We start from the raw sequence: 27874 nt of genomic DNA on the forward strand, positions 1-27874 counted from the left end.
TATATATATATATATATATATATATATATATATATATATATAATGCTAAGGGTTGTGCCTGTCAATTACTTACAAATCACTGGGGCTAGAACTTCTTTCTTAATAGAAAGCTAATGACATGAGGACACACAAGACGCATGTCTGCCTGAGGGGTTGCAAACCGGGATCCTGAGTTGTTTCACCGTGCAGTGGGTGCAGCAACGCACTGCACCAGTGCATGCTCCCCAACTTGACTTGACTTGACATGAAAAGTGCTGGAAAAGCAAAATATTTGGGTGTCGGCAACCTTTATGAAGTTACTGGGGGTTTGTCTCTTTCTTATGACAAACTGCTCGAGGTTGACATACTGTAGCAAAAAGGAAAAGAGCACCGCACCTCACTGTTGTAAAGAGTGTTATTTGACTTTGTGCAGTCTTTCTGGTGGCCAGTTTTCCTCTAAACTTTCCATATGACAAGACATTTTCAACCAGAGAACTGATGCTCCATTGATGTTTTTTCCTCTCCACACTATTCCCTGCATATTGTAGACACTATTGTTAATGAAACTTTGATGGAGATATCTGTTTCTGAGAGGCTGGAATTTTCATGTCAGGCACCAATAATCACACTGCAGTCAAAGTCACTTAGATCACACATCCCTTTGTAGGTTTTGGCTGAACATCAATTAAACCTTCTGAGCAAATAGTGAATGGAGTACATTTTGAGTTGTAGCTTCATTATTGGCTGTCTGAAGGAACATGAAGAGGAGATTGATGCTCCATGTGATCTTAAAGTGGAAACTTTCACCAATGCAGCTGTGTGCTTGGCTTGAGAGAACAGAAACTGGACACACTCATGGGACTTGTGGCCTTGGGGCTAGAGGTATTGAGTTGGACCTGGACCTGGAAACTTGGAAGTACAAGCAAATGCTCTAGCTGTTCTAAAAATGAATGACGCCTGGCCAAATGTGCTTGTACTTTAAGTTTCTGGTCAGCCTTGATTCCATAAGCTTCATTTTGTCAAAGATGCTATCAGACCCTCTTGCATGTAGAATCATGTTGGGACAAGCATACATCATGATGGGATAGTGGTTGGGTACACTTTCCAGCACCTATAACCTATATAATCAATACTGCATCTGTCAGATTGTAAGCTGTATTTGTCATATACAGCACGTCATCCCAAAGTGTTTTGTAGACACACAAGTGATAACCGTAAAAAAAAATTTAAGAGCATCCCCAGGAGATTTTTTTAAAGACTTAGCTATTAACTCATCAAAGAAGCTTGATGGAGTGAATGGACTCTTCTTTCCTATCAAGCTTCTTATGTTCAGGGACATCTCTAATTTAATATTATGAATTAGTCAGAGTGACAGACTCAGTGATGGGGTTAGAACCTGCAACGCTGTGGTTCCAAGTCCAAATCCCAACCATCCCCTAGCTTTGAGGCCACATGCCCCTATGCATGTGTCCAGTTTCCACTTTATCAAACCAAGCAGTCGTTTCTGTGATAGAAAGCTTCTTTTTTCTGCTTGCATACTCCTTTTTTCTTGTATTTTATGCATCTTACTGCTGTCTGATTCTCTTGGGGCAGATTGCAAATGAAAAGACTGACCTTAATTTAGATAGAGATGAAGAATGCGCTCTTCCTGAGGGTCACTCACCACCTGTGAATACTGATGGTCCCCTCCCTCTCTGGCTCTGCATGCCTGCAGAGAGTGATTTCCGTTCTCTGGAGCTCGCTCAATTATTCAAGCAGAGCAGGATCTCATTAATTTATCAGACATCATCTTGAACCTGGTCTATGTAGATTGAAGCACTACTGGGCAGTTGTGCACTTTGGGAAATGTATAGATATTCAGTTTGCTCAGATGAAAAGCCAGAGGTGAACTTCTAGCTGTCCAGAAAACAGCAGTAGATTATGTGAAGAGTCCATCTTCCATGACATAGAGGTACCAAACTTTGACTAGACAGTCAGGCAAGTGTGGATCTACTGAACATAGTGGTCTGCTACTCATTGAGGCTATCTCAGATATGAACTGTGATTGTAGACATTGCCACTTGTCACAGATGACCGGGGACACTGCCCGGCTGGGACGCCTGGATAGTCCCCCAGTTGGACAATACTTTTCCTCGGCCATGAGAGGGCAGCCGCCCAGGACTATTTGGGTGTCACAGGGACAGAGCTGGGACACCCTGCATGAGAGGACGTGGCCACCGCCAAGGGGCGCCCGGTCAGTGAGAGAAGCCTGGATGGCAGCACTTCCGCCACACCAGGATGTGCTGCCGGAAGTAATTCTGAGGACACCCGGAGTGCTTCCAGGTGCTTTCCTGACACTTCCGCCACACCAGGAAGTGACGTCAAGGGGAGTACCTGGGGCTCATCCGGGTCGTGATAAAAGGGGCCGCCTCCTTCCAGTAGATGAGCCAGAGTTGGGAGGAAGGAGATGAAGCTTGTGAGGAGGAGGAAGGAGGTCAAGAAAGAGAGAAAGAAGAAGAAAAAGGAGATGGTTGGTCATTGAAGGCATTGTGGTGCAGTGAAAAAGAAAATAAAGAAGTGTGTTTTGGACATCCTGGTGTCGGTCTGTCTGTGTCTGGGGGTACGCTTTCCACACACTCTAGCAGGCGAAGGGTCAGACATCTCAGATTATTAATCTCCCTGTCTACCACCTACACCTACTTGGATATCCACTTTGACTATCTGCTATATACAAAGACAAGCCCTTGGTTGTTCATTAAGGCAATAGAAAGAAATAAGCTTTCAGTTTACTTTCGGTTTAGGCGAGAGAACGCCAAGCCTTTCTAGTAAAAATAAGAAAAAGAATAGCAAGGGATTCACACACTGTGAATGCACAAATCTCACTTTGCGAATGTCACAGGATGCTTTTTATAACACTGCCCATGTTGGTCTACAACATCTCCTGTACACACACCCCTCAAGCAAAACAGCAATATTAAACTTTGATCACTTGAATTGCAAAACACGTCCCATATCAGTAAAAGATGAGTTTGTATACAAACTTGCAGGGTGTGTCTTTGTGAAAGGCAGTCAAAAACTCTGATCAAAAAAACCTGATAACAAGCAGCTAGATCAAGGCATTTAGAAAGAGTCACAAAAAAGCAAGACTTGCTTCTTATACTGTGAACAGACAACCTGCCTCAAGTTTGATTTCACATATAGAATACAAATATAAACAGCCCCTTGGAGCAACCAGACATTAGTCTTTAGTCCAGTAGTGGACAAAGCTCTGCGGCGTCCAGTCATGAAGTCCTGTATCTACAGAGGTCAATGCCCACCTCTAAATTCACCTGCCTTGAAGCTACAGAGTTCATGTTTTGCTTGTCCACTCTAACTGCCCAAGATCTGAATTTCAAAAGAGTTTCCCACAGAAAGCCAGTGGTATGATAAATAATAATAATTCTTTACATGTAGTGTTTTTTCTCACTACTCAAAGAACTTTAGTGAGTGGGGAGCCAATTCAACCACCACTAATGTATAGCACCCACCTGGATGATGCCACAGAAGCCATTTTTGCACCAGTATGCTCATTACACATTAGCTGTTAGGTGGTGAAGGGGTGAGAGAGAGAGAGACAATTACAAATAGGGGATGATTAGGGGGCCAGAATGATAAGGCCATGGAGGGCAATTTAGCCTGGACATAGGGATACACCCTACACTTTACAAAAGATGCCCAGAGATCTTTTATGACCACAGAGAGTCAGGAGGTCTCATTTTGACAGAACAGTGTCCCCGTCACTTGGCCACTAGAATCCACGTTCAGACTACAGGGTAAGCGCGCCCCGTACAGGCCTTACCAACACCTCTTCCAGCAGCAACCCAAGCTTATCCCAAACGATCTCCCATCTAAGTACTGGCCGGGCCTTAACATGCTTAGGTTGGATGACCTGTTCTGAAGTGCATGTGGTATGGTATGTTGACACATATTGACTTTTCTCTTTCAAATCTCATTCAGTAGCCCTCTGGTCACTATGCTACAGGAGGAGGTCACCTAAATTGTACTGTGTGCTCTCCGAAATGACTCTATAAAACAATGATTGACTAAGAGGATGAACACATTGGAGTTCATTTAAAGTGCCTATTAAAAAGGTATTCACTCCTTTTGAAAAGTTTTCAAATTTTATTGTTATACAACATCGAATCACAGTGGATTTAATTTGGCCTTTCTGACCAGTAGAGAAAGACACAAAGTGAAAACAGATCTCTGCAAAGTGATCCTAATTGATTATAAATATAAAGCACGAGAAAATTGATCTCATAAGTATTTGCACTATTCACATCATTATTTAAAAAAAAAACCCATAGCCAGTCCTGACATTGTACAGAGAAGTGTTATGAGGCATGGGAGACTCAGAAATCAAAGGCCTAAAAAACTTACCAAATATGTCAACTTTTCAAGGCATAACAGTTGTCCTGTATTGATCTGAATCTTGCAATTATGCGAACATTGTAAAATAGCTTATACGTGTCATTTTTGAACAAACAATCACCAATATTATGAGATTCTGCCATTTTAAAAGTAGACCAGCTGTGCGCGCTACTCATTCTGCAATAACCGGTGGCGTGTTTGCTCTCAAAAGACCAAATCACAGTAAACTGTTCATGCCATTTGGTTGGCTTTGTTTTGATTTACCTCTCTATTTACTGTATGTGAGAATTCACACTAACAAATAGAAAACGTATCCTTACCTTGAGAAACATAGTACCAGGAATATGCAATAACATGATTATTTCCAGATTCATGTCAGGCCTGCTTTCTTACATTGAAACTTTTGTCACTTCACTGGTAAGTTTTTATAGGCTTTTATTTTTCGGTGGCACCTCATGAACCAAAAAAAAAAAAAAGTACTGGCTCTGTATTTCATTTATAGAAAACATTAAATTTTACAACACAATTTCACATGGAAAATACATATATATATACTTTGACTTAAATAATGCGGAACTTATACATTAATATACCTGTCCATCTATCCATTGTATAAACGTGCATTATCCTTTGCAGAGTTGTGGAAAAGCTGGAGCGTATTCCAGAAAGCATAGGGGCATGATAGGATTTTTTTAATTTAATTTTGAAGTTACTTTGTTCAGAGCTTATGTACAACACTTTTGTTAATATTTGTTTTGTTTAATTGTGCTTAATAAATAAAATATTGATTGATTGATTGATTGATTGATTGATTGATTGATTGAATGTTGTGCAATAAAATGTTCAATAAAATGTGAAAACTTTCAAAGGGGTGCTACAACAAAGGATTTGTTGTGGCAATATACAGCATGTGGGCTTTTAAATGGGGACAATGCATGCTACACTCCCAAATCACCATCGCCTTGGCCATAGTGGCTGGTGGCCAGTCTGGATTCCCTTACTGGTACTGAGATTATCTGTCCCAAGCCCCTCCTCCTAGCCACTCTCCATATCTCTGCAGGAGGCTCTTTCTATATCAGAGGAAAAGAACTGGGAAAGCTGGCCAGAGTTATCGCATTGCAAGCAGAGACGTACAAAGGACAGAGAGTGAGAGAGAGAGAGAGAGAGAAGTGACAGAGAGAGAGAAGTGAGTGAGAGAGAGAGAGAGAGAGAGAGAGAGAGAGAGAGCAAATACAGAAGGGAGACGGTGGCAGACGCAGCAAAGGGAAGCAGTGACAGTGGAGGCAGCTTTTTTATTTTTAATCCGGACCCTATCCTGCAGACTCAATGGACTCCAAAAACAGAAGAAAGATCCAGTTTGCCATGCCAGCCACAGAACCGAGTCAACTAGACCCACGTGCTGTTGAGATGGTGAGCCAATGCCGCCTCGTGGTGACTAGCACTTGATTGTTTGCTTGGACTGAGCTTTGGTCAGGCATGAGACAGCCTGCTGAGTAGTGAAGTTTACTTTGTGATTTGCTGGTGGTTTGCATGAGGGTGCAGCATGGCATTTCTCTCTAATGGTACCTTTTGTTGTTGTTGTTCACATTATTGAGAAGTAGAAGGCATGGCTGATTTAGCTGGTTGTCTTGAATCAGCTTAGTCTGGAGGCTGCACCCTGCAACACCTGAATGGACTCCACTGAGGAGTCAAGTTACCTCTTTATGGGTTGCAGGGATGAAAATAAAATGGGTGGATTGACAGGGGCTATAAAAGAGGAATACATTCTCATAAAAAAATCACCTCCTGCCTCCTTGTCCATTTGAGCCAAAATGTATACAGAAATTAAAGTAAAGTGTCAGCTCTTTGGGGGCAGGGCACAACAGCCTGCACAAAGGTCGTTGCAATTCGCAGAAATCACCGCTTGCGAAATCCCATTTTGATGGCTTATGATAAGCTTTTGCTCAGATTAAATTTCTGAGAGCCTTTTTTTTTCCTTTTGGTTTTTCTCTTGAATGCTCTCTTTTCCACTGCCTTGCTATTAATTCATAAAGTTCAGTGAAGTCCACATCTGCCTTTGAGTTGTGCCTCACAAGCTTGTACTTACTACTCATTGCTTGGGGCCTATGGCAGAACATACAGTATTTTGGTGAGGAGGAGGTGGGTTGGTGTATTGGGGTCTGATGATCACATCAGACAGTCCCTTACATAGGGGATCTCCAGGAGTGACAGCAGCTGAGGGGACTCTCAGCACTACTTAGAACTTGTTATTTTGTAGCTGGGAAAATAAATTTCCAATCCATTAATCTCATCTTCAGATGTAATCTGTGGCTCAGAAAAGTCCAGTCAGGCAGCTGCAGGGCTGCCATCAAACACACACAAACAAAGGAAATGAGACATTTGAGTGCATCTCGGCTATCAGTTCTGCTTTGCTCTTTGTCATCTTCTATTCTTGTGTGGTAGGCACTGCACCTTGTGATGATCTGCTCAGTGTAATGTGCTATATAAAATACAGCTGTTGGAATGATTTGATTGATTTATCTGGAAGCACTGAGTGTTTTTTCATGACACGAGTGTTATGATCTCTGTCTCTCTTCAAAAGTAAACCCACCATGTTTCACCTCTGCGCTTAGAAAGAAAAGGTGACCCAAAAATCCATTACTAAGACAAAGGATGGTATTTCAAATACAAATTACGCCAATCATCTCTCTTTCTCACTCTCATCCTTGTAGAGCAACAATTTATTACACAGAAGACAGATTCAGAAAAAAGAGTGAGTGTACCAGTATGGCTCTGCAGAGTAAGGCAAATATGAGAGCCAGCAAGTGCTACGAAGAAAAAGATGTATTTGTTTAAAAGCCCAGGCACCCAACTGCTCTTGGCTTGTGGATTGTAAGCAGCATGGCCCACAGCGCTGTGCGCTTCAGAGATAACAGTCACTGGGACCACTGAGGTGTGAAGCAGCATGCAAACACGTCACGTCTCAAAGTTATCACCTGCCCCGCATGGTGGTGGCTTTGAAAGCTGGAGCTACTATCGTCATTTCCATATGCTGATCAGTATCTTGAACGAGCTGTTAGTCTCAGAAAAGTTACTCTGTTTTTGTCTGCTGCTTGTAAGAGCTCTCTGAGTGCTGAGCTGCACATCCTGTCAGCTTTCACTTAAACTGGTGGCACTGGAAGTACTGTACTGTGCTATAGCCTTAACATGTGCTTTATCTCCAAAGAATACCCTTCAGCCCACCGCATGGGCCTCTTACATGGCTTCTCCCATGATGTGATCAGGCACCTCTTCACTTAATGACTATAGACCAGTGGCCCTTACAGTGCACATCATGAACACCTTCGAAAGGCTGGTCCTGGACTATATGAGTCCTCTTGACAAAGACCACCTGAACCTCAATCATCTATCTGCTCCACAAGGCTTATTCTCACCTGGACCAAGCTGACAGCACTGTTATGATTGTGAGTTTTAATTTCTCCATTGCCTTCAGTACCATCCAGCCATACCATTTAAAGAGTAGGCCCAATGGTATTCAAGTGGATGAGCCTATGGTGTTCTAGATTGTGATACATCTGTGAGGAAGACCACAGTTTGTGAGACTGAAGGACTGTGTCTCTGATGTGGATTTACGCAACACTGGAGTACCAGGAGAAATGGCCCTGACTCCTTTTCTCTTCACTCTGTATACTTCTGCCTACAAATAGAAACAGCAGGTCATGTCACTTGCACAGATTATCAGCTGATTCTTCACTAATGGGTCGTATTAAAAAGGACAATAAGACAGGGGATAGGAGTCAGGTGGAGAGATTTGTTTCTTGTTCCAAAAAGAATGGAGTGTAACTCAATATCAGCAAAACCAACAAAATGGTTATTGATTTTCAGTGCACCAAAGAGCCTCTACGTCCGGGAGTGGATGTGGAGGTGGTGAACTCCTTCTAGTACTTGATGGTCCACATCAGTCAAAGGCTGGGCTGGCCTCATAACAAAAAGGAACTAAATAAGAAAAGGGCTAAGATGGCCTTTTATCCTTAGAAGATTGTATTGCTTTAATATGTGTAGTGACATCCTTCACATCTTCTTAATACTGTTTGGTGCTGGGAAAGAGAGGGGCCCACTGAATCAACAAGCTGATTAAACGGGCAGGCTCAGTAATAGGACCTGTGGGAGGTAGTAACAGACGAGAGACTGAAAACAAAACTTAGTGCCATTATGAACAATGTTGTACATCCTCTCTATGAAAAAAACACACACTGAGGACTTCTAGACAAAAAGTTACTCAGCAGAAGGGTGTCAGGAAACACAGCTGGGGTCCTTTATACCAATGGAATACACCCTTATAATGCCCCACTGCGACTGGGACTGCTCTTTTTATCTTTAGCCAAGTCAAACGTTTTCTTTCTTTTTTAGTTTTCTTTCTCTTTAGTCATTGAAGTGTATATTTGGGGAGGAGGATTGCTGTTTGTCATACTATAATAAAGTTTGTTCATTGAGGTTTTGTGAAAAGACAGATTTCCCCAGGTGACAGATAAAGTGCTATCTATCTATCTATCTATCTATCTATCTATCTATCTATCTATCTATCTATCTATCTATCTATCTATCTATCTATCTATCTATCTATCTAATTAACTAACTGATTGGCTGAACCCGTACTGGGACAGCTCTACCTCCCTTAACCAATATGATGAGCTCTTTAAAGACTATCATTTATACAATTAGACAACTAATTGCCTCCACTCAGCATCATGGGCCTTCTTTCTACTCGTAAACTATAAATTCTAATGGACTGGAGCCTTAATTTAGTTCACTGACACTCTCTATCCATATTGTAAAAGTCTTAACTCTCAATGTGAATCCAATGTTAACAGCCTTTACCTGTGCTATTACCCCTTTAATAATACACCATACTGAGGACCACTAACTGGGAACTCCAGTAAATGGGTGGATCCATAATATCTATTTTACCAGAATTCAGCAAAACTGTTGGATTCATACCAGGGCTACCTTACACCAACTGTGCGCACTGACAGGTCCCACACTATGACTCCTTTATCAAGTTTAGCTAGACATTGTTCCCGTACCTTGTCTAATCCATTAGGATTCATCTAAATTGCTGACACTGACTGGACCCGTACTACTGTATATCTAGTCCAGCAGGATGCAGCCATTTGGGAGCACTGACAGGACTCATACCAGAACCACTCTGCCAGTCTTCAACCAACGTGTGGACAGGTGATTGGACACATACTATACCTAGTCCACCATTCTTCATATTAACAATAGATACTACCCAGACCCATACTATGACTAGTCTAAAAAAGCATACCCAAGCATATGGATATAACTGGACCTATATTGCAACTAGCCAACAAGGCTTCATCTAAAATGTAGATGTTTACTGGTCCCATACTAAGACTTGTCCATCATAATGCTGCTAATTCTGGAGTCATACAAGGACTGTCCTTTCAGGGCTCACCCAAACTGTGGGCCCATACCATAACAAGTCCACCCAGCTTCAAATAAACACTGGATACTACCATAAAGCTGTACCCAAACTTTGGACACTATCAGACCCATACTGCCCAGATTCACTTATACCATATTCTGTAGGGGGACTATAGACACAGCTATACAAAAAACTCTGACTCAATACAACTTCAAGTGGAAACTGCTCTTCCATGCAATACATGTATAGCAGTTCCTTCATGACTCCCACCTTTGCTTAGGGCAGCAAAAAAGCTAGAGGTGGTCCTGATACTGCAACTACTGTAGTCCACAAAAGCTTCATCCAAAACATGTACATGGACTAGAGTCATACCATCCCTAGTTCACCTGGCTTCACATAGACAACATAACAAGTCAACAAGATTTAATCCAAAAGAAAGGCGTTGACTAGTCATTACTATGACTAGTCTGGCAGGGTGCAGCAAAACTATGAATGCCCTTGCCTGACCCATACTGTGGCTACTCTGCAAGGCCTCACTGAAACAGTGACATTCTTACTTGACTGAATCCAGACTATGACTGCTCTGCCATACTTTACCCAAATTTTGGATACTGCATATACAATGCTTGTAACATGGGCCTTCTTCCTAAAATATCTCAAACATTAACTCATACTGCAAGAATATCAGTGGCCATCATCCAGGGCAGTCAGTCCTTTAAAAGGCTTCACCCCATATTGTGTGTCATCTATCAGGTTTCACCCACACTGTGGACACTCCAGCTGGATTCAGAGCTGTAGCCAAGCCTTAGCGAAGGTTAGCATGGATGCACCCAGTGAACTATTTAACATTTTTACGGACATTTTTGATGCCCTAATATTTAGGCAATGTTTTAGCAACCTGCAGTACTGTCTAAATGAGCAGGCCCATACTGATAGATAGATAGATAGATAGATAGATAGATAGATAGATAGATAGATAGATAGATAGATAGATAGATAGATAGATAGATAGATAGATAGATAGATATGAAAGGCACTGTATGATAGATAGATAGATAGATAGATAGATAGATAGATAGATAGATAGATAGATAGATAGATAGATAGATAGATAGATAGATAGATACTTTATTAATCCCAAGGGGAAATTCACATAATCCAGCAGCAGCATACTGATAAAAAACAATATTAAATTAAAGAGTGATAAAAATGCAGGTAAAACAGACAATAACTTTGAATAATGTTAGCGTTTACTCCCCCGGGTGAAACTGAAGAGTCGCATAGTGTGGGGTCTCCTCAGTCTGTCAGTGGAGCAGGACGGTGACAGCAGTCTGTCTCTGAAGCTGCTCCTCTGCCTGGAGATGATCCTGTTCAGTGGATGCAGTGGATTCTTCATGATTGACAGGAGTTTGCTTAATGCCCGTCACTCTGCTACAGATGTTAAACTGTCCAGCTTTATTCCTATTATAGAGCCTGCCTTCCTAACAAGTTTGTCCAGGCGTGAGACGTCCGTCTTCTTTATGCTGCCTCCCCAGCACACCCAGCATAGAAGAGGGCACTCACCACAACCGTCTGGTAGAACATCTGCAGCATCTTATTGCAGATGTTGAAGGACGCCAACCTTCTAAGGAAGTATAGTCGGCTCTGACCTTTCTTACACAGAGCGTCAGTATTAGCAGACCAGTCCAACTGTGGCCACTTTATCGAAACTGTGAAACATTAGCATAAATATGAACTTTCTTTATGCTCACTATCGGCCCTTCAGGCCTCATCATAGGCCTTTCTACTGGACAATCTGTCTCCACCCATTCAGCAAGTACCCTAACAGTTTAGTATTATCCGGTAAGATGTCAACAAACCTGTAGTTCGCAATGAAAAATGAGAGCTCCATCCTGCTTTTAAAGAATTCCACCACCAAGGTTCATCACCTCTGTGGGTCCTCAGGGGGTCCTCCAGCAGCCTGCATTGTGTTCATTAATTGAGCAGCTTGTTCCAAAATGACATTTCATTTCCTTCTGAAATTCTTAGATCAGCTAACATCTCCCAAACTGCTGAACCTACAATATGGCTGCCTACTCTTTATTTACAGCATAACAAACACTTTGCCCAATGTAGCCTTGTCCATTCAGATTCACCATATGCATCTAAATAATGCCAAATCCTAAAAATGTCATTTTCAAAATACACACCTGGGTTTGATATTCTATTGGCACATAAACAAAGTGCCCCATTGGGATTCTTAAAGGGTCTCATTTCATATTGCATTGTGTTGTATAACAACTGGATTCTCTTCTTGTTGGCCCACAGACCTTCTTATCATGCCTAGCCTCTTTACTAACAATTCTCTTTCTTGAATGTTTTAGATTCGGAGAAGACGGCCCACCCCGGCAACATTGTTCAGAGTGTCTGACCACCCATCACCTGAAGAGGAAGGCGGGCCACATCAGGTTAGATAAGTAATAATAATAATAATAATAGCAATACATGTTTCATATAGTGCCTTTCCCATGTAAAGTAAAGTCTCTTGATAATCAAAGGGGCTGCATCCTAGGTGGTTCTTACTCTTTACAGCTCCCTAAACATTTTGGCCACATTTCATTAACTGCTATCATGTATTTATGTATTTTCTGGCTTATAGAAATGACTGCTAGTTTAAAAATAACACGTTTACAGCCCGGTGTTGTTTGCCCGAGCTTGAGAGCCACCAGAGAGCCAAAGGACAGGAGGAGTCCCTCAGATCTCTCCATAATTGAGAAAGAACTACACCACCATAGGGAGATCCCCTTTAATGAGAATGGAGTATCATATCAAAGGACACAGGAGTTACAAACAGTTGGGAGGAAACTGAAGGGACTCCATCAAGATGCTACATACTGTATCTGGGGTGCCCGACCCTATAACTGCAGAGATAAAGGGGATATGGAGACCTGGACAATGAAAGAGAACACCTCAAGTTTAGCAGGCAGGACAAAGGTGTCCATTTAATGGCAAGGTGAACTAAGAGCTACGTTGGCCACCAAGGGGTAGTACGCGGACCATTACTGGGATGAATGGGACTGTGTTTCAGCTTTAAGAAGACAGCCAGCATGAAGACTATCAGTTTGACCCAGCTCCACAGGGCGAAGCAGGTCTCAAGTCAGAACAGACACAAGTTGGTGTTAGAGGTTTCAAGTCTAGTTTCCCTGTGGCCTAAAAGGTCCACCCCTGTTCCTGGACGTGATTCAGGAGCTAGGCCCAGACATAATCCCAGGAAGGTCTTAAAGCCGTCATAACACAAAGGGCCAATTGAGTTTAAAGGTGGATGATGATCTGGGTAGGAGGAAGAGAGACCAAAGATTTAAGGCAGACCGAAAAGAGGTGAGAAGAAAGAGTGCTTAGGTGGTACATGAGATATGGTCTACAGGGTAGGCAGGGGAGATAAGCCTTGCATAGTTGGTAGGCCTTCTTGATTTATTATTTTCAGTTTGTTTCCTCCTTATTTATCCCTTCATAGTGTGGATCAAAGAGAAGTAAAGTCACCTGCAGGGAGATCAGGGTCCCTGCCATTGTTCCAGGTGTAGAAAGACACTTGAAATGCACACTCCTTATTGTGACACTCATGAAGGCAGATGGTATTAAGGGATTGCAGGGTGCTGCATCTCTGTAGAGGTGGCACTTATGGTTCCATCACGGTGTCACAATATGCCAGTTTTGCTGTTGACATGTTAGTAGTGGCTCAGCAGCACACAATACAGCACTAATGCTTAATGACACTTAGACTCCCATTCACTTCTGGGCTGTGGTGCCTTCTATATAAATATGTCATATTCTTGTTGTATTTTTAAATATTGTCAGGTTGATTGGCATTGCATAAATTCGGCCAATGACAGGCTGGCACTCAGTGTAGGGTGTGTCATTTGCTGTGAGGACAGGCTCAGGCTCTCTAAAGCCCAATTTGAATGCAATCAATCATTTCATCTATCTCATCATTTACAGTTAATGTTTTTTCTCATCATTTACAGTTAATGTTTTTTGACATTCAGTTTAATACAACTATGTATTGTAATAATCATTTTTATCAGCCTCTTACTCTTTTCTCAATGTCACACTGTTGTTACAGCGAGTGCTGGCAGAGAATGGCATCCTCAAACCAAAACGTACCAACTTGTGTGCTTATAACCCACCTACTCTCAAAGGTACTGTAGCATCTACTGTTTTACCTTTCAGGAAACTTGACCTTGTGCACGTCTGGACTTTGGAAATACCCACCAGTAGATGGCATTAATGATTTCAAGCCATAATGTAGAACAGTTAGCACTAGTGAGGCTTGTAGCTACACGTTTGAGAGGGTACCAATAGGTGGCACTGTTGTGTAGCATAATCTGACCTTTAGTACCAACCGCATACTTGTGAGTGGAGGTCAGTACACACTGCACTGTATGAAATTGTACATCAGTGACAGAGCACCAGTAGGTGTCACTGTTGAGCTCATTGACACATAAAGAATAATCCATCCTTGAGTACTCTGGTGGGTTTTTAACTAGAAGTGCATTATTATATCACACTGCCATGCTCACAGACTGAAACTGTTGTGAGAAAAAGCGCTATATATATTGCCCAACCCGACACAGATTGGACACGGGAGACACATGTAAAATTTTTTTTTTTTTATTAATTTTATTGTAATCGTTCCATATAAATCAATCAATTTTTACAAAAAGTAGGATTGAGAACAAGTCGACCCCCACCCCTGAGAAAAAGAGCAAGGCCAACGGAGTAAAACTTAAGACTTGTAAACATACTTAAATTGATATCTATACTAATAAAAGGCAAAGCCCTCACTGACTCACTCACTGACTGACTGACTGACTCATCACTAATTCTCCAAGTTCCCGTGTAGGTAGAAGGCTGAAATTTGGCAGGCTCATTCCTTATAACTTACTTACAAAAGTTAAGCAGGTTTCATTTCGAAATTCTACGCGTAATGGTCATAACAGTCAACAACGTCCGCCATATTGAACTTTCTTATTCATGGCCCCATCTTCACGAAATTTGGTAGGCGGCTTCCCTGCGCTAACCAAAACCGATGTACGTGCTTATTTCGGTGGTATGACGCCACTGTCAGCCGCCATATTGAATTTTCCAACATCACTAATTCTCCAACTTCCCGTATAGGTAGAAGGCTGAAATTTGCAAGGCTCATTCCTTACAGCTTACTTACAAAAGTTAAGCAGGTTTCATTTCGAAATTCTACGCGTAATGGTCGTAACGGTCAACAACGTCCGCCATGTTGAACTTTTTTATTTATGGCCCCATCTTCTCGAAATTTGGTAGGCGGCTTCCCTCCACTAACTGAAACCAATGTACGTACTTATTTCGGTAGTATGATGCCACTGTCGGCCGCCATATTGAACTTTTCAACAGTCTTTGTTACTTATGGGCCCATCTTCAAGAAATTCTATCGATCAAAGAACTGTCACTTACCGAGTGGTTTCCATGCCCAGAGATGGCACCTGCCTTTTCCATTCTCTTTGTTACATATTGCACGGCCATATCAGGCTCACTCTTGATATCTGGAGAAACATTGTGTCTTATGTATTGAATGACTGGGACAGGTTCAAGGTGTGGACTAATGACGGTACAGGAGATAATTATACTACACAGGAGCACTAGAAGAGTGAAATGCTTAAGCCCTTCACCTATGGTTCTGCATGTGAGTTGATGGCTACCGCTGAATTGTTCGGTTGTCGCTTTCAAGTGTACCGAAATGGCCAAATATTTTACACCTTTGGACAACCGCCAATGCCTCTTAAACATCTTAGATTGACAGGTGACGATTTCAGTAGTGGACACTTTGATGTTTATGAATGTTTAAACTCTCAAAAGCTGGATGTGATTTTATCAATGAAACCGGTTGTGTGCTTACAACGCTTGACAGATGCCAAATGTCACTTCAACACAACAAATCCTGCAAATACTGTCGTAATTGAAACAAACCATGAAACTCAAACCGATTATGACAGCAGCAATCCAAGCTGTGAGATTTGAAACAAGATTACTGTTCACATGGCCAACTGTACGTTACATGCTCAAGAGTAAGCTCAGCGCACAGCTTGGTCATATTACAACTGGTGGGCCGAACTGACAACGTGGCATACAAAGAGATCCTTAACAAATAATTATTGGCATATTGTCCCACAGTTTAAAAAGGTTTAATTTTCTTCTTAATAAAAATTTGAATGCAGTACTTCACCGCTGCAAAGCGCAGGTATTTTGCTAGTGTTTGATAAGCCAATAGAGATGAATGGAGAAGAAAAAGAAATTCAGAAATAATTGCTTCCTCTGTGCTTTAAGAGCTTATTCTAAAATATTACTGATTAGATCCTGCCATGTTTTGAACTGAGTATTTCATTTTTTCCAATTTCAAATAGTATAAAACATCAGTTTCCCACTGACTTAAAAGAGGAGAGTTAGGATTCTTCCAGTTTAGCAAAATAAGTCTGCGTGCCAAAAGTGTAGTGAATGCAATCACAGTTTGTTTGTCCTTCTCCACTTTAAGCCCCTCTGGAAGAACCCCAAACACAGCTGTTAATGGGTTAGGAGGGATTGTGAGTCCAAGGCTGTCTGAGAGGTAATTAAAAATTTTGGTCCAGAATGATGTTAATTTGGTGCAGGCCCAAAACATGTGACCCAGTGAGGCTGAGACTTGATTGCAGCGTTCGCAGGTTGGATCTTGCCCTGGGAACATTTTGGAGAGTTTTAGGCGAGACAGATGGGCTCAATATATAATTTTGAGTTGTAAAATTAAATAAACTTTTATTTTTCTTCAGCTGGAGGGCACGTCTTCCCCATGATCGCCCCCAGCCACAACACAGTCCCACAAGCACTTAATATAAACAGTACACTCTCTTCTTCCTCCTCCACCACTCCTCACCAAGCTTTGTCCTCTTCTCACCCGACTCTGGCCCCTGAGTGGTGGTCGATGGCTCCTTTTATAGTTCACCTGGAAGTGCTCCAGGTGCTTGATCCCCGAGTTCCGGCTGCACTTCTGGGTGTGATTAATATGTTGCTCCTACGGGCTCAGGAGTCTCAAACACAGCACCCCCTGGCGGTGCCTGCAGGACCCAATAGGGTTGCATCCAACCCCAACTCCCAGGGTGCCCTGCAAGAACCCTTGACACTATTCCAGCCTTCGAGGGGTGCGGCCATCTAGCGTCCAGGGGGAGGTATTGCAGTGTCCATGGCTGGTTCCCCTGGATATATAGCGTACAGGGGCGTCCCGGGTGGGTAAGGATGCCAGCCACCTGCCACACTGTAAAACCTGGATTAGAGTGCTTGTGAGGGTTTGTAGTTATAGGCCTACAACAGCACCTGTAGATGGCACTGATGAGTTCAGGAGATGATTTGGTGACCTTTGGTATACTTGTGTGTTTGTAACTGCACACTTATGAGAATGTCAGTAGGTGTCACTCTGTCATCCATTGATCCATTTATCCATCTTCCTAATCCACTTATTCAGGGTAGTGTCACAGTAGAGCTGGAGCCCATCTGTCATTCCAGACTTTCGGAAGGACAAAATTCCAAGGAGTGTTCATGCAACTTTGTAACTATACATCTTTGCAAGCACCAATGAATAGCACTGTTAAGTTCAAGGACTCATGCAAGATAGAGTAACATTGTGTACACTCCTGTGATAGTAACTGCACACATGTGATGGAGTCAATAAGTAGCATTGCATCATTCAAGAATTGCCTAATCTACAGAACTCATATGAGTCTGTAACTATATTCCTGTGAGAGCAGCGGTAGGTAGCAGTCTGTCTAAGTTCAAGCCATCCTGCATGTTTGCCTAACCCTGACTGTCTGTGAGGAGTTGTAGCTAAAGTTTCTGAGAGCACCAATAGGTGGCAGTGTTGAGTTCAAGACAAGGGTCTGTCTTTTGAGTATTTTTATGGTCTTCCAAATACAATGTAATGTAAGAGTGCCAGTAGGTAGAGCTGTAAAGATTTCATGTAGGACTTGTCTTTCAAGCCAGAGACTTTTATAATTAATCATCTCTCTTGATGGACATTTTTGAGTATGATGAATTTTTAAAATATTCCCCCATTTTGGGCCTGTACAGGTCAATGCCTGCCAGTGGAGTTTAGGATCGGGCTGCCGCTAGGCAGACCAGTGAAGATCCTGGCCTGGCCTGTGGGTCATTTTGAGACCTTTCAACCTTTTCATTATATTTATATCACCATTTCCCAACAAAATAAGCCTCGCCCGGACAACCAGAACCTAAAACTCAAGAGGAGGGCTTTCAGACCTGCCCAAGTCAAAAATTGGCATGGATTCCACAAGTTGGAAACATTCCTCTGAGATTTTGGTCCTTGTTGACACGATTGCATCATGCAGTTTTTGCAGATTTGTCAGAATATCCATTCTACCACATCTCAAAGGTGTTCAACTGGATTCAGATCTGGTGACTACGAAGGGCACTGAAGAACATTAAACTCATCGTCATGTTCATGAAGACACTTTAAAATGACCTTTGCTTTGTGACATAGCACATTATCATGCTGGAAGCAACCATTATAAGATGAGTAAATTGTGGTCATGAATGGGTGCATATGGTCAGCAACAATATTCAGACAGGCCGTGACATTCAAGCAATGATTGGTTGGTATAAACAGGCTCAAAGTAAGCCAATAAAACACACCACACCATTACACCACCAAGAACAGCCTGGAATGTTGACACAAGGCAGGTTGGGTATATGGATTCATCCTGTTGATGCCAAATTATGACCCTACCATCTATGTGCCAAAGAAGAATTCAAGAAACATCAGACCAGGATATGTTTTACCAGTTTTTATCTGTTCAGTTTTGTTCAGCCTGTGCCCACTAAAGGCTCACCTTTCATTTCTTGGCTAGCATGTGTCATTTTCTGCTGTTGTTGCCCATCTGTCTAAAGTTTCAATGTGTTGTGCATTCTGAGATGCTTTTCTGCTCATCGAAGTTATATAGAGTGGTTATCTGAGTTACTTTAGCCGTTCTGTCATCTAGAACCTGCCTAGTGTGGAAGAAATCATTTCCATAAATATATATCTATTATTAATCAACCCAAAGAACCAGGCAGGAGGATGCTTGGCCACTTTGTCTTTTATTTCCCATCATGAAGAAGGATACACTCTGTGATAGAATGGTCACAAATTAAAGATAGAGATCTATATTTGCAGACAACTGAATTTTCATAACAGTGCTGAATTAATGCTTACTCTGATTCATTCACTGGTTTGCATTCACTCTGATTGGCTTAAAAATATGAGGTGTTTAAGCAGTGAGCACTAACCAGCTTACATACCCCAAAATAAATGTCTAATTTCTAGTACATTCTTGGTCCTTACAATACTTTTTGAGTTCCTTGTGTGCGTGACATCTGTCAGGTCTTACTCAGTACATGATAGTCAACCAACTTCTTGAACCATCACCTAGAACCTTCTTGTTCTTTGCTGTTCACTTGACCTTAATCTGTTTTCCTGATATACTTGAACAGGTTTCTGACATTTATAAACCACTTCATATTACTTCTAAGATAGATGTTATATTTCAATCTGGAAAGCAGACCAAAACACTTTATGTGCAATAACTATTTTATCCCTAAATGACTAGGTAACCCCTAAGTCTCATTTTTCTTCCATGCTGGCCATTCACCTCTTAGCTCTCTCAACAAGGCATTCCTGTCTACAGAACCAATGCTCACTGGAAGTTTTTTGTTTTTTATACCATTCTGAGTAAACTCTAGAGACTGTTGTGTGCAAAAATCCCAGGATATCAGCAATTACAGAAATACTCAAATCAACCTGTCCAGGCACCAACAATCATAACACAGTTGAAGTCACTAAGATCACATTTTTTTCTCCACACTGGAGAGTGATGTAAATATTAACCAAAGCTCCTGACCTGTATCTGCATGGGATTATGCATTGTGATGCTGACACATAATTGGCTGATTAGATGATTTCACGGATAAGCAGGTGTACAGGTGTTCCTAATAATTTGCACAGTATACACAATCTTCTTCTTCTTCTGGCTGCTTAGGGCATTAGGGGTCGCCACAGCAGATCATCTTCTTCCATATCTTTCTGTCCCCTGCATCTTGTTGTGTTACACCCATCACCTGCATGTCCTCTCTCACCACATCCATAAACCTTCTCTTAGGCCTTCCTCTTCTCCTCTTCCCTGGCAGCTCTATCCTTAGCATCCTTCTCCCAATATACCCAGCATCTCTCCTCTGCACATGTCCAAACCAACACAATCTCGCCTCTCTGACTTTGTCTCCCAACCATCCAACTTGAGTTGACCCTCTAATGTACTCATTTCTAATCCTGTCCATCCTTGTCACCCCCAGTGCAAATCTTAGCATCTTTAACTCTGCCACCTCCAGCTCTGTCTCCTGCTTTCTGGTCAGTGCCACCATCTCCAACCCATATAACATAGCTGGTCTCACTACTGTCCTGTAGACCTTCCCTTTCACTCTTGCTGAATATTTGAATAATAATATCTTATATATATATATATATAGTGGAGCCAACCCGGACACAGACAGGCGGACATGTTGTTTGTCACTACCACACGTATTTTATTTACAAATATATACAATAATTATAAATGGTCACTCAGACCCAGTTCATGCACAATACCCCAAACACTCAGTCCTGGCCACAAATGCCTCTTCTTCGGGTCGCCTCCATACCTCTCTCGTGCCTCGTCCTGCTTCCACCCGACTCCAGCGCTGAATGAATGGAGACGGCCCCTTTTATGCAGTCCCCGGATGAGCCCCAGGTGTTCCCAGCATTCCTCCCTTGGCCACGCCCCAGCGTGGCGGAAGTGCCGGCTGTCCTCCCGGCAGCTCTCCAGGTGCCGTCCTAAATCTTCCCCCCAGCACTTCCTGGTGTGGTGGAAGTGCTGGGGTAACAGGTCCCCAAGGCATTGGGGCGCCTCCTGGCGGTGACCACGGGCCCCTACAGGGTGGAGCTTCCATGCCCTGTACCAGTGGCCCCCAAAGCAACCAGGAAGGCAGCCCCTACGTGATCCAGGGTGGGCTTTGACCCTCTTCCGGTCCCTCACGGCGTCCTGGCTGGGTCATTGTCCCTGGCATCCCTGACAATATATATATATATATATATATATATATATATATATATATATATATATATAATATAATAAATATAATATATAATATATGTTGTGGAGACTGGCCCAGACACAGACAGGCAGACACGTTCATGTCACCCACAACACGTTTATTTACAATCATATATACTGCTCAAAAGAATTAAAGGAACAATTTTTAATCAGAGTACAGCATAAAGTCAATGAAACTTATGGGATATTAATCTGGTCAGTTAAGTAGCAGAGGGGGTTGTTAATCAGTTTCAGCTGCTGTGGTGTTAATGAAATTAACAACAGATGCACTAGAGGGGCAACAACGAGATGACCCCAAAACAGGAATGGTTTAACAGGTGGAGGCCACTGACATTTTTCCCTCCTCATCTTTTCTGACTGTTTTTCACTAGTTTCACATTTGGCTACAGTCAGTGTCACTACTGGTACCATGAGGTGATACCTGGACCCTACAGAGGTTGCACAGGTAGTCCAACTTCTCCAGGATGGCACATCAATACGTGTCATTGTCAGAAGGTTTGCTGTGTCTCCCTGCACAGTCTCAAGGGCATGGAGGAGATTCTAGGAGACAAGCAGTTACTCTAGGAGAGCTGGAGAGGGCCATAGAAGGTCCATAACCCATCAGAAGGACCAGTATCTGCTCCTTTGGGCAAGGAGGAACAGGATGAGCACTGCCAGAGCCCTACAAAATGACCTCCAGCAGGCCACTGGTGTGAATGTCTCTGACCAAACAACCAGAAAGACTTCATGAGGGTGACCCAAGGGCCCCATGTCCTCTAATGGGCCCTGAGCTCACTGCCCAGCAGCATGCAGCTCGATTGGCATTTTTACAGATGAGAGCAGGTTCACCCTGAGCACGTGACAGAAGTGAAAGGGTCTGGAGAAGCCATGGAGAACATTATGCTGCCTGTAACATCATTCAGCATGAGCAGTTTGGTGGTGGGTTAATGATTGTCTGGGGAGGCATATCCATGGAGGGTCACACAGACCGCTACAGGCTTGACAAAGGCACCTTGGCTGCCATTAGGTATCAGGATGAAATCCTTGGACCCATTGTCAGACCCTATGCTGGTACAGTGGCTCCTGGTGCACGACAACTCCTGGCTTCATGTGGTGAGAGTATGCAGGCAGTACCTGGAGGATGAAGGAATTGATACCATTGACTGGCCACCACACTTTCCTGACCTAAATCCAATAGAACACCTCTGGGACATTATGTTTTGGTCCATCCAATGCCACCAGGTTGCACCTCAGACTGTCCAGGAGCTCAGTGATGCCCTGGTCCAGATCTGGGAGGAGATCTCCCACAACACCATCTGTCATCTCATTAGGAGCATGCACCGATGTTGTCAGGCATGTATACAAGAATACAGGGGCCATACAAAGTGCTGCGTACAATTTTGAGTTGCTGCAATTAAATTTTGGCAAAATGGAATAGCCTGCCACATAATTTTTTCACTCTGATTTTTGGGGCGTCTTTGAATTCAGGGCTCTGTAGGTTGATCATTTTCATTTCCATCAAACGATGTGGCATCCTTTCGTTCCTAACACATTACCCAGTCTATATCAGTATAGATATCCAGGAGGATTTCTTTTTCCCATTGAGATCTGATGTGTTTTCAAAGTGTTCCTTTAATTTTTTTGCGCAGTTTATATACAAAAGTGCACCACAAACCCCCAAAGTCCCCAAAGTTCTGGCCACAATGCCTTACTTGCTTCTTCAGGCCGCCTCCTTGGCTCCTCCAGTAGGCTCAGTCCACTCCGCTCCCAACTCTCGCTTTGAATCAAGGGAGGCGGCCCCTTTTATAATCACCCGGATGTGCTCCAGGTGGGTTCCGGTAATCACCCGCCGACACGTCCCTGTGTGGTGGAAGTGCCGGCTGCATCCCCAGAAGCACTCCGGGTGTCCCTGCTCTTCTTCCCCCCAGCACTTCCTGGTGTGGCGGAAGTGCTGAGGTCCAGGGCTCCCAAGGCACGGGAACGCCCCCTGGCGGTGACCACGGGCCCCTACAGGGTGAAGCTTCAAAGCTCTGTGCCCGTGGCCCCTAAAGCAACCAGGATGGCGGCCCCCACGTGATCCAGGGCGCACGTAGACCCTCCTCCGGTCCCTCAAGGCGTCCCGGCCGGGTCATTGCCCCGGCATCCCTGACAATGTATAATATAATATATATAATATCTGCGGTGGGTTGGTGCCCTGTCCGGGATTGATTCCTGCCTTGCGCTCTGTGTTGGCTGGGTTTGGCTCCAGCAGATCCCCGTGACCCTGTGTTCGGATTGAAAAATGGATGGATGGATATATATAATATATGAATAATATATTGCACAGTATACACAATACATACTCCAAATACTAAACTATAAATAAGCCTAACAATATTTAAAAAATACATAATGACAAAAACTTCATGACAAATAATACTTCAAAAATAAGAGAAAAATGGAAATATAAACATAAATAAGTGAACAAACCCTGGCTGTAACGTAACACTGCTGAGTTCTGGAAGGGGCATGGTGTTTTGTACCATGCGTTTTGACTTTGCCTATGTTACCACCTCCCCTGGTCTCATACAGAGTGGTGTGGTGAGTCTGTGTACAGGCACATATTATATGACCCAATGTATCTGCCTGAATCTCCTAAGTGATGTTATCCTGATTAAAGTGACAGTGTTAACTTATCAATTAGAGGCCGTGGATTCCTATTCCAGGGATCTTGTGACTTTTAATAGCGTTCTAATCAGTTCAAGATGCCTTATGAGCAGTTTGTCTTTGAAAGGTGTTATATAATATAAATACAGAGTGATCCATATGCCGTAAAAGTCCTTATACTGCAATACAGGATAGAAGGGTGATGGGTCCAAAACACCATAGCTTTTTCTGTCCTCTTGTGCTCCGGGATGTGAGTTAATGAGGGTTGGTGCAAAGTCCACAAGTCAATTTAGGGGTTAATGGTAATGTAGCTGAGCCCTAGAGAGTGAATGAATCTGGGGGAGAGTGAAAGAACAGCCACCTGGACAGTTTCCGGCTCCTGGTCGTATTGCTAATCCACCAGATTAGAGTTTGGCAGCTGTGACAGGATTGCAGCTCCAGATTACATGAGCCAGCTGTCAGACAGTCCGCGTGGGGCACGCTGTACTGGTAAGCCTCTAGAAAACAGGCCCAGGGCTGTATGCTGGGGACTTGTTCAATTAGAGCAAGAAGGTGTCGGGGGGAAAAGGGGAAATAGTGCTTCACTTATCGCTTGCAAAGAATTTAGCATCTGAGAATTATACAATAAACCAATCATTTTCTCTTGGTCTCTTCCTAAAAAGCTGTTCAGAGAATTGCAGAGTCCCACCTACTATCTCTGGGTGAGGGACTCCCAAGAGAAGATCCCTTAGAGCATGAGGAAAATGAAGAAACTGAATGTGACTGTCCTGCCGACTCTAGCAACAGCAGCAAGAGCATTCCTGAAAGAGGTGCAGGTAAGCATAAATCCTAATATGGCAGCAGCCAGAATGAGCCTGAAATCACAAGGCATGAGGTCTAATCTCCCTGTCTGATCTCTGCAGATGCACCAAGAGGAAGAAACTTAAGTCCTTGTGGGTCAGATGTCAGCAAGGAGAAAGAGACTGAGCAAGAGGAAGAGGCAGAGCATATATCTCAGGACAGCTAACCTTCATTGTCAGACTGAGAAGAGAACGTGCATAAAAGCAAAGACGTGTTATCAGGCGGGACAGCTTCAAGTACTTCCATTAAACTAGCTCAATGCTCTCCTGCAGAAGCGCTTTTTTAATTCAGCTGAAGTCAATTTCTCTTTATGCAGTGTTCTTCTTCGTGGGCTGGCTCAGAACAATCATTAGTGTAACGGACACCAAGCACCACACAGTGTATTTGTGCATATGGTAGCAAAGCGCCTCCTCTGGGAGCTCCAACCAGGAGATAAAATGTGCCAAAGAGCTCCAGTTCTGAAAGATTATTAGTGCATGAAAAGCAAAGCAAGGGATGGTCACCGGAACAGCAAACAATCAAATGAAAAGCCAAAAGAATGGCCATCTATACCCAATGAGCTGACTGGGTGGGAAAGCTTACACACATAGCCTCCTATAACTTCACCTAGTCTTAACTTCACACTCTCGCCATCTTCTCCCCATCTGTCCTCTCCCATGTCCTGGCTGCACTAACAGTGCCCGCTGAGCCTTTGCACAAATTCACCTCATGACCCTATGCTTAGGGCCATCTTAATGTAGGGGCACAATGGGCACTGGTTGGGGGCCCCAGGAGCATAGGGGCCCACAATGTTTCTGATGTCTATGTATGTTCCTGTTTTGCTACCAAAAGAGGGGCATCAGTAAACTACTTTGCCCAGGGGCCTGTGCTGCTGTTAAGATGGCCCTGTGCTATGCTCAATTTGAAACTATGGATGCCCTACAAAATGCCAGGGCTACCTAATTTCACTGCTCTCTTGATGCCCTGCACTCTTTTACTATAAAGGATAGGAACTATCACAAAATTCTGGGCAACTTGGATTCTGTAATGAGGGGACCCCAACTTTCCCAAGTGTTGCCAACCTCCAGCGCCTTTTCTGATTCCCATTAGGGTGCCCTCCCTTAGATTACCCTTTCAGGGAACACATTACACTTTCTAGGCATAAAGCCCCCTTATGGTCTGTCTGGGATTTTTTATACAATAACTTTCAGGTGTACCCTCTGTTGTCCAGTGTAGACATCCTTCATGCCATGCCTCAATAACTCTTTGCCCATCATTATAAACACAGTAAATAAAGTCATTGGTATGTTTTAAAGATCTTAAAATTAATCAAGCTCTTCAGAGATAAATCACACTGAAGGGTCAGCATCTGCAAAGAAATGGCTTACAAATCAGTAATCCAGGGAACGGGGCGACATACTAGCAATAATAAACATCAGAGAAGCGCCAAGGGCCTTTATCTCTTCCTGTCCCAAAGTTCTCTTTTTGTGGTTCTGTTTAACTGCCTGATTTCAAAGAAAAGAAAGTTTTCAGTGTAAATGCCAAATCGCCTTAGAGAAATAAAGATGAAGAAGTTAGGCTGCCATCATCACCAATGTGTGATCCATTCTGTTAACTTAAAATGAATTTTTTGTTTTAATTCCTAACACTTTAGTGGTTTTCTCTGTGGTTGCCTGATGACAAGGTGGGGATTAAAATGGAAGAATGTAAAATGTTAGGAGGCCAGTCTGGTTTGATAATCTGGTGGTGGACGACCCAAACCACTCAAAGGTGGCTGTGCTGTAGCCATCTAGCACTGCGGTCCATGTTTGCTCTTCAGACAGTCTTAATCCTGATATTTGTGTTCTCCCACTGATTTTGTTTAGCACAATTCCCTCACCAAATAAATAAAAATGTATTTCACTATACAAACTACTTTACTTACCCACTAAATCCAAAAGGCCTGGTTCAGTTCTGAGTTATACAGTACCTGAACAAGGTGATGCTCAGGAAAAAGCTGAATGGTAGTAATGTAACAGGAAATTGCAAATGAGGTAAAAAATGAAGGCAATTTGAAAATTAAGCAGTAACTGCAATGGTTAGAAGCTGGCGCAACATAGGACATTAGCCAAGGCTTATGGGTAGTTTGACCAGGCACAGTGCTGCACTCTGCCATTAGTCTAGTTGAAGCTAAGGGCAAATTAACATAGACGTTTTACTGTGGGATTGCAATCTTGTTAAACAACACACCGTAGTGAGATTTCTTTGGGAAGCGGGACTGAAATCTTCTGAAATTCTTGAAATTTTTAATTTTACATTTAAAGGAATGGCCTTTCGGTTATTCTTGGTCTTTTCCAAATGTATTATGATCTGCTTTGGACCTGTGATGCAGTTCAGGATAATGTGAGAAGACATGAGCAAATCATGTGACAAGGTAAGTGACCCACAGCACGTGAACGCACAAGCCCACCACACTGGAGCCTGTAAGCCTGACCCAGTTTGGAACATCAGCTGAATGCTGCAGCATCAGCTGTAGAGATAACCTAGACTGGACATTATACATTACCAACATCCAGCCCCACCCCAAAATATCCAGCCCCGCCCCATGGAGCAACTGCAGTGTGGTGTACTTTTAACAGTTGCACAGATGATCAGAAGTTAGCACCAACAGCGCACATTTGATACTTCAAACACCCTAATTTTTGTAAAGATGTTTTCCCTAAAGGGGTGGCACAGTGGCGCACTGGTAGCACTGCTGCCTCGCAGCAAGGAGACCCGGGTTCGCTTCCTGAGTCCTCCCTGCGTGGGGTTTGCATGTTTTCCCCGTGTCTGCATGGGTTTCCTCCCACAGTCCAAAGACATGCAGGTTAGGTGCATTGGCAATTGTAAATTGTCCCTAGTGTGTGTGCTTGGTGTGTGGGTGTGTATGCCGGGCTGGCACCTTGTCCGGGGTTTGTTGCCTGCCTTGCGCCCTGTGTTGGCTTGGATTGGCTCCAGCAGACCCCTGTGACCCTGTTGTTAGTATATAGCGGGTTGGACGATGGATAATTACCTCCATAAAAGGGGAATAACATATGCTTGGTGTGTGTGTGTGTGTGTCCTGCGGTGGGCTGGTGCCCTGCCTGGGGTTTGTTCCTGCCTTGCGCCCTGTGCTGGCTGGGATTGGCTCCAGCAGACCCCAGTGACCCTGTGTTAGGATACAGTAGGTTGAATAATGACTGACTGACTGACTGTTTTTCCTAAAGAAAGGTAAACAAGTATTTTAGATAAATGACTGAGTAAAGCATTGTATATAATAATAAAATAATAATACATTTTATTTATATAGCGCCTTTCCCATGCTCAAGGCACTTACAGAATATAAGAAAGAATGGCAGGGTATACAGCGTATAGCATTGTACAAACCAAATAAATAAATAAAGAAGATTAAGACAGCAAATTCAGAGAAACCCTAGCAGACAACAGAACTGATGGTCTAGCACACACA

At 43.1% G+C, this 27874-nt stretch overlaps 1 protein-coding gene across 1 annotated transcript; it reads left to right on the forward strand.

The window, feature by feature from the left end:
* The first annotated feature begins 5487 nt into the window (after positions 1–5487).
* On the forward strand, positions 5488–25999 carry ppp1r1b (protein phosphatase 1, regulatory (inhibitor) subunit 1B). The gene is made up of 5 exons (XM_039740072.1): positions 5488–5778; positions 12160–12243; positions 13896–13971; positions 24252–24404; positions 24492–25999. Exons 1-5 carry the CDS (start codon positions 5695–5697, stop codon positions 24593–24595), a joined length of 501 nt encoding a protein of 166 aa, XP_039596006.1. The 5' UTR covers positions 5488–5694; the 3' UTR covers positions 24596–25999.
* The last annotated feature ends 1875 nt before the right edge of the window (positions 26000–27874 follow it).

The sequence above is a fragment of the Polypterus senegalus genome, chromosome 17 (genome assembly GCF_016835505.1).
Source record: "Polypterus senegalus isolate Bchr_013 chromosome 17, ASM1683550v1, whole genome shotgun sequence".
Classification (NCBI taxonomy): Eukaryota; Metazoa; Chordata; class Cladistia; order Polypteriformes; family Polypteridae; genus Polypterus; species Polypterus senegalus.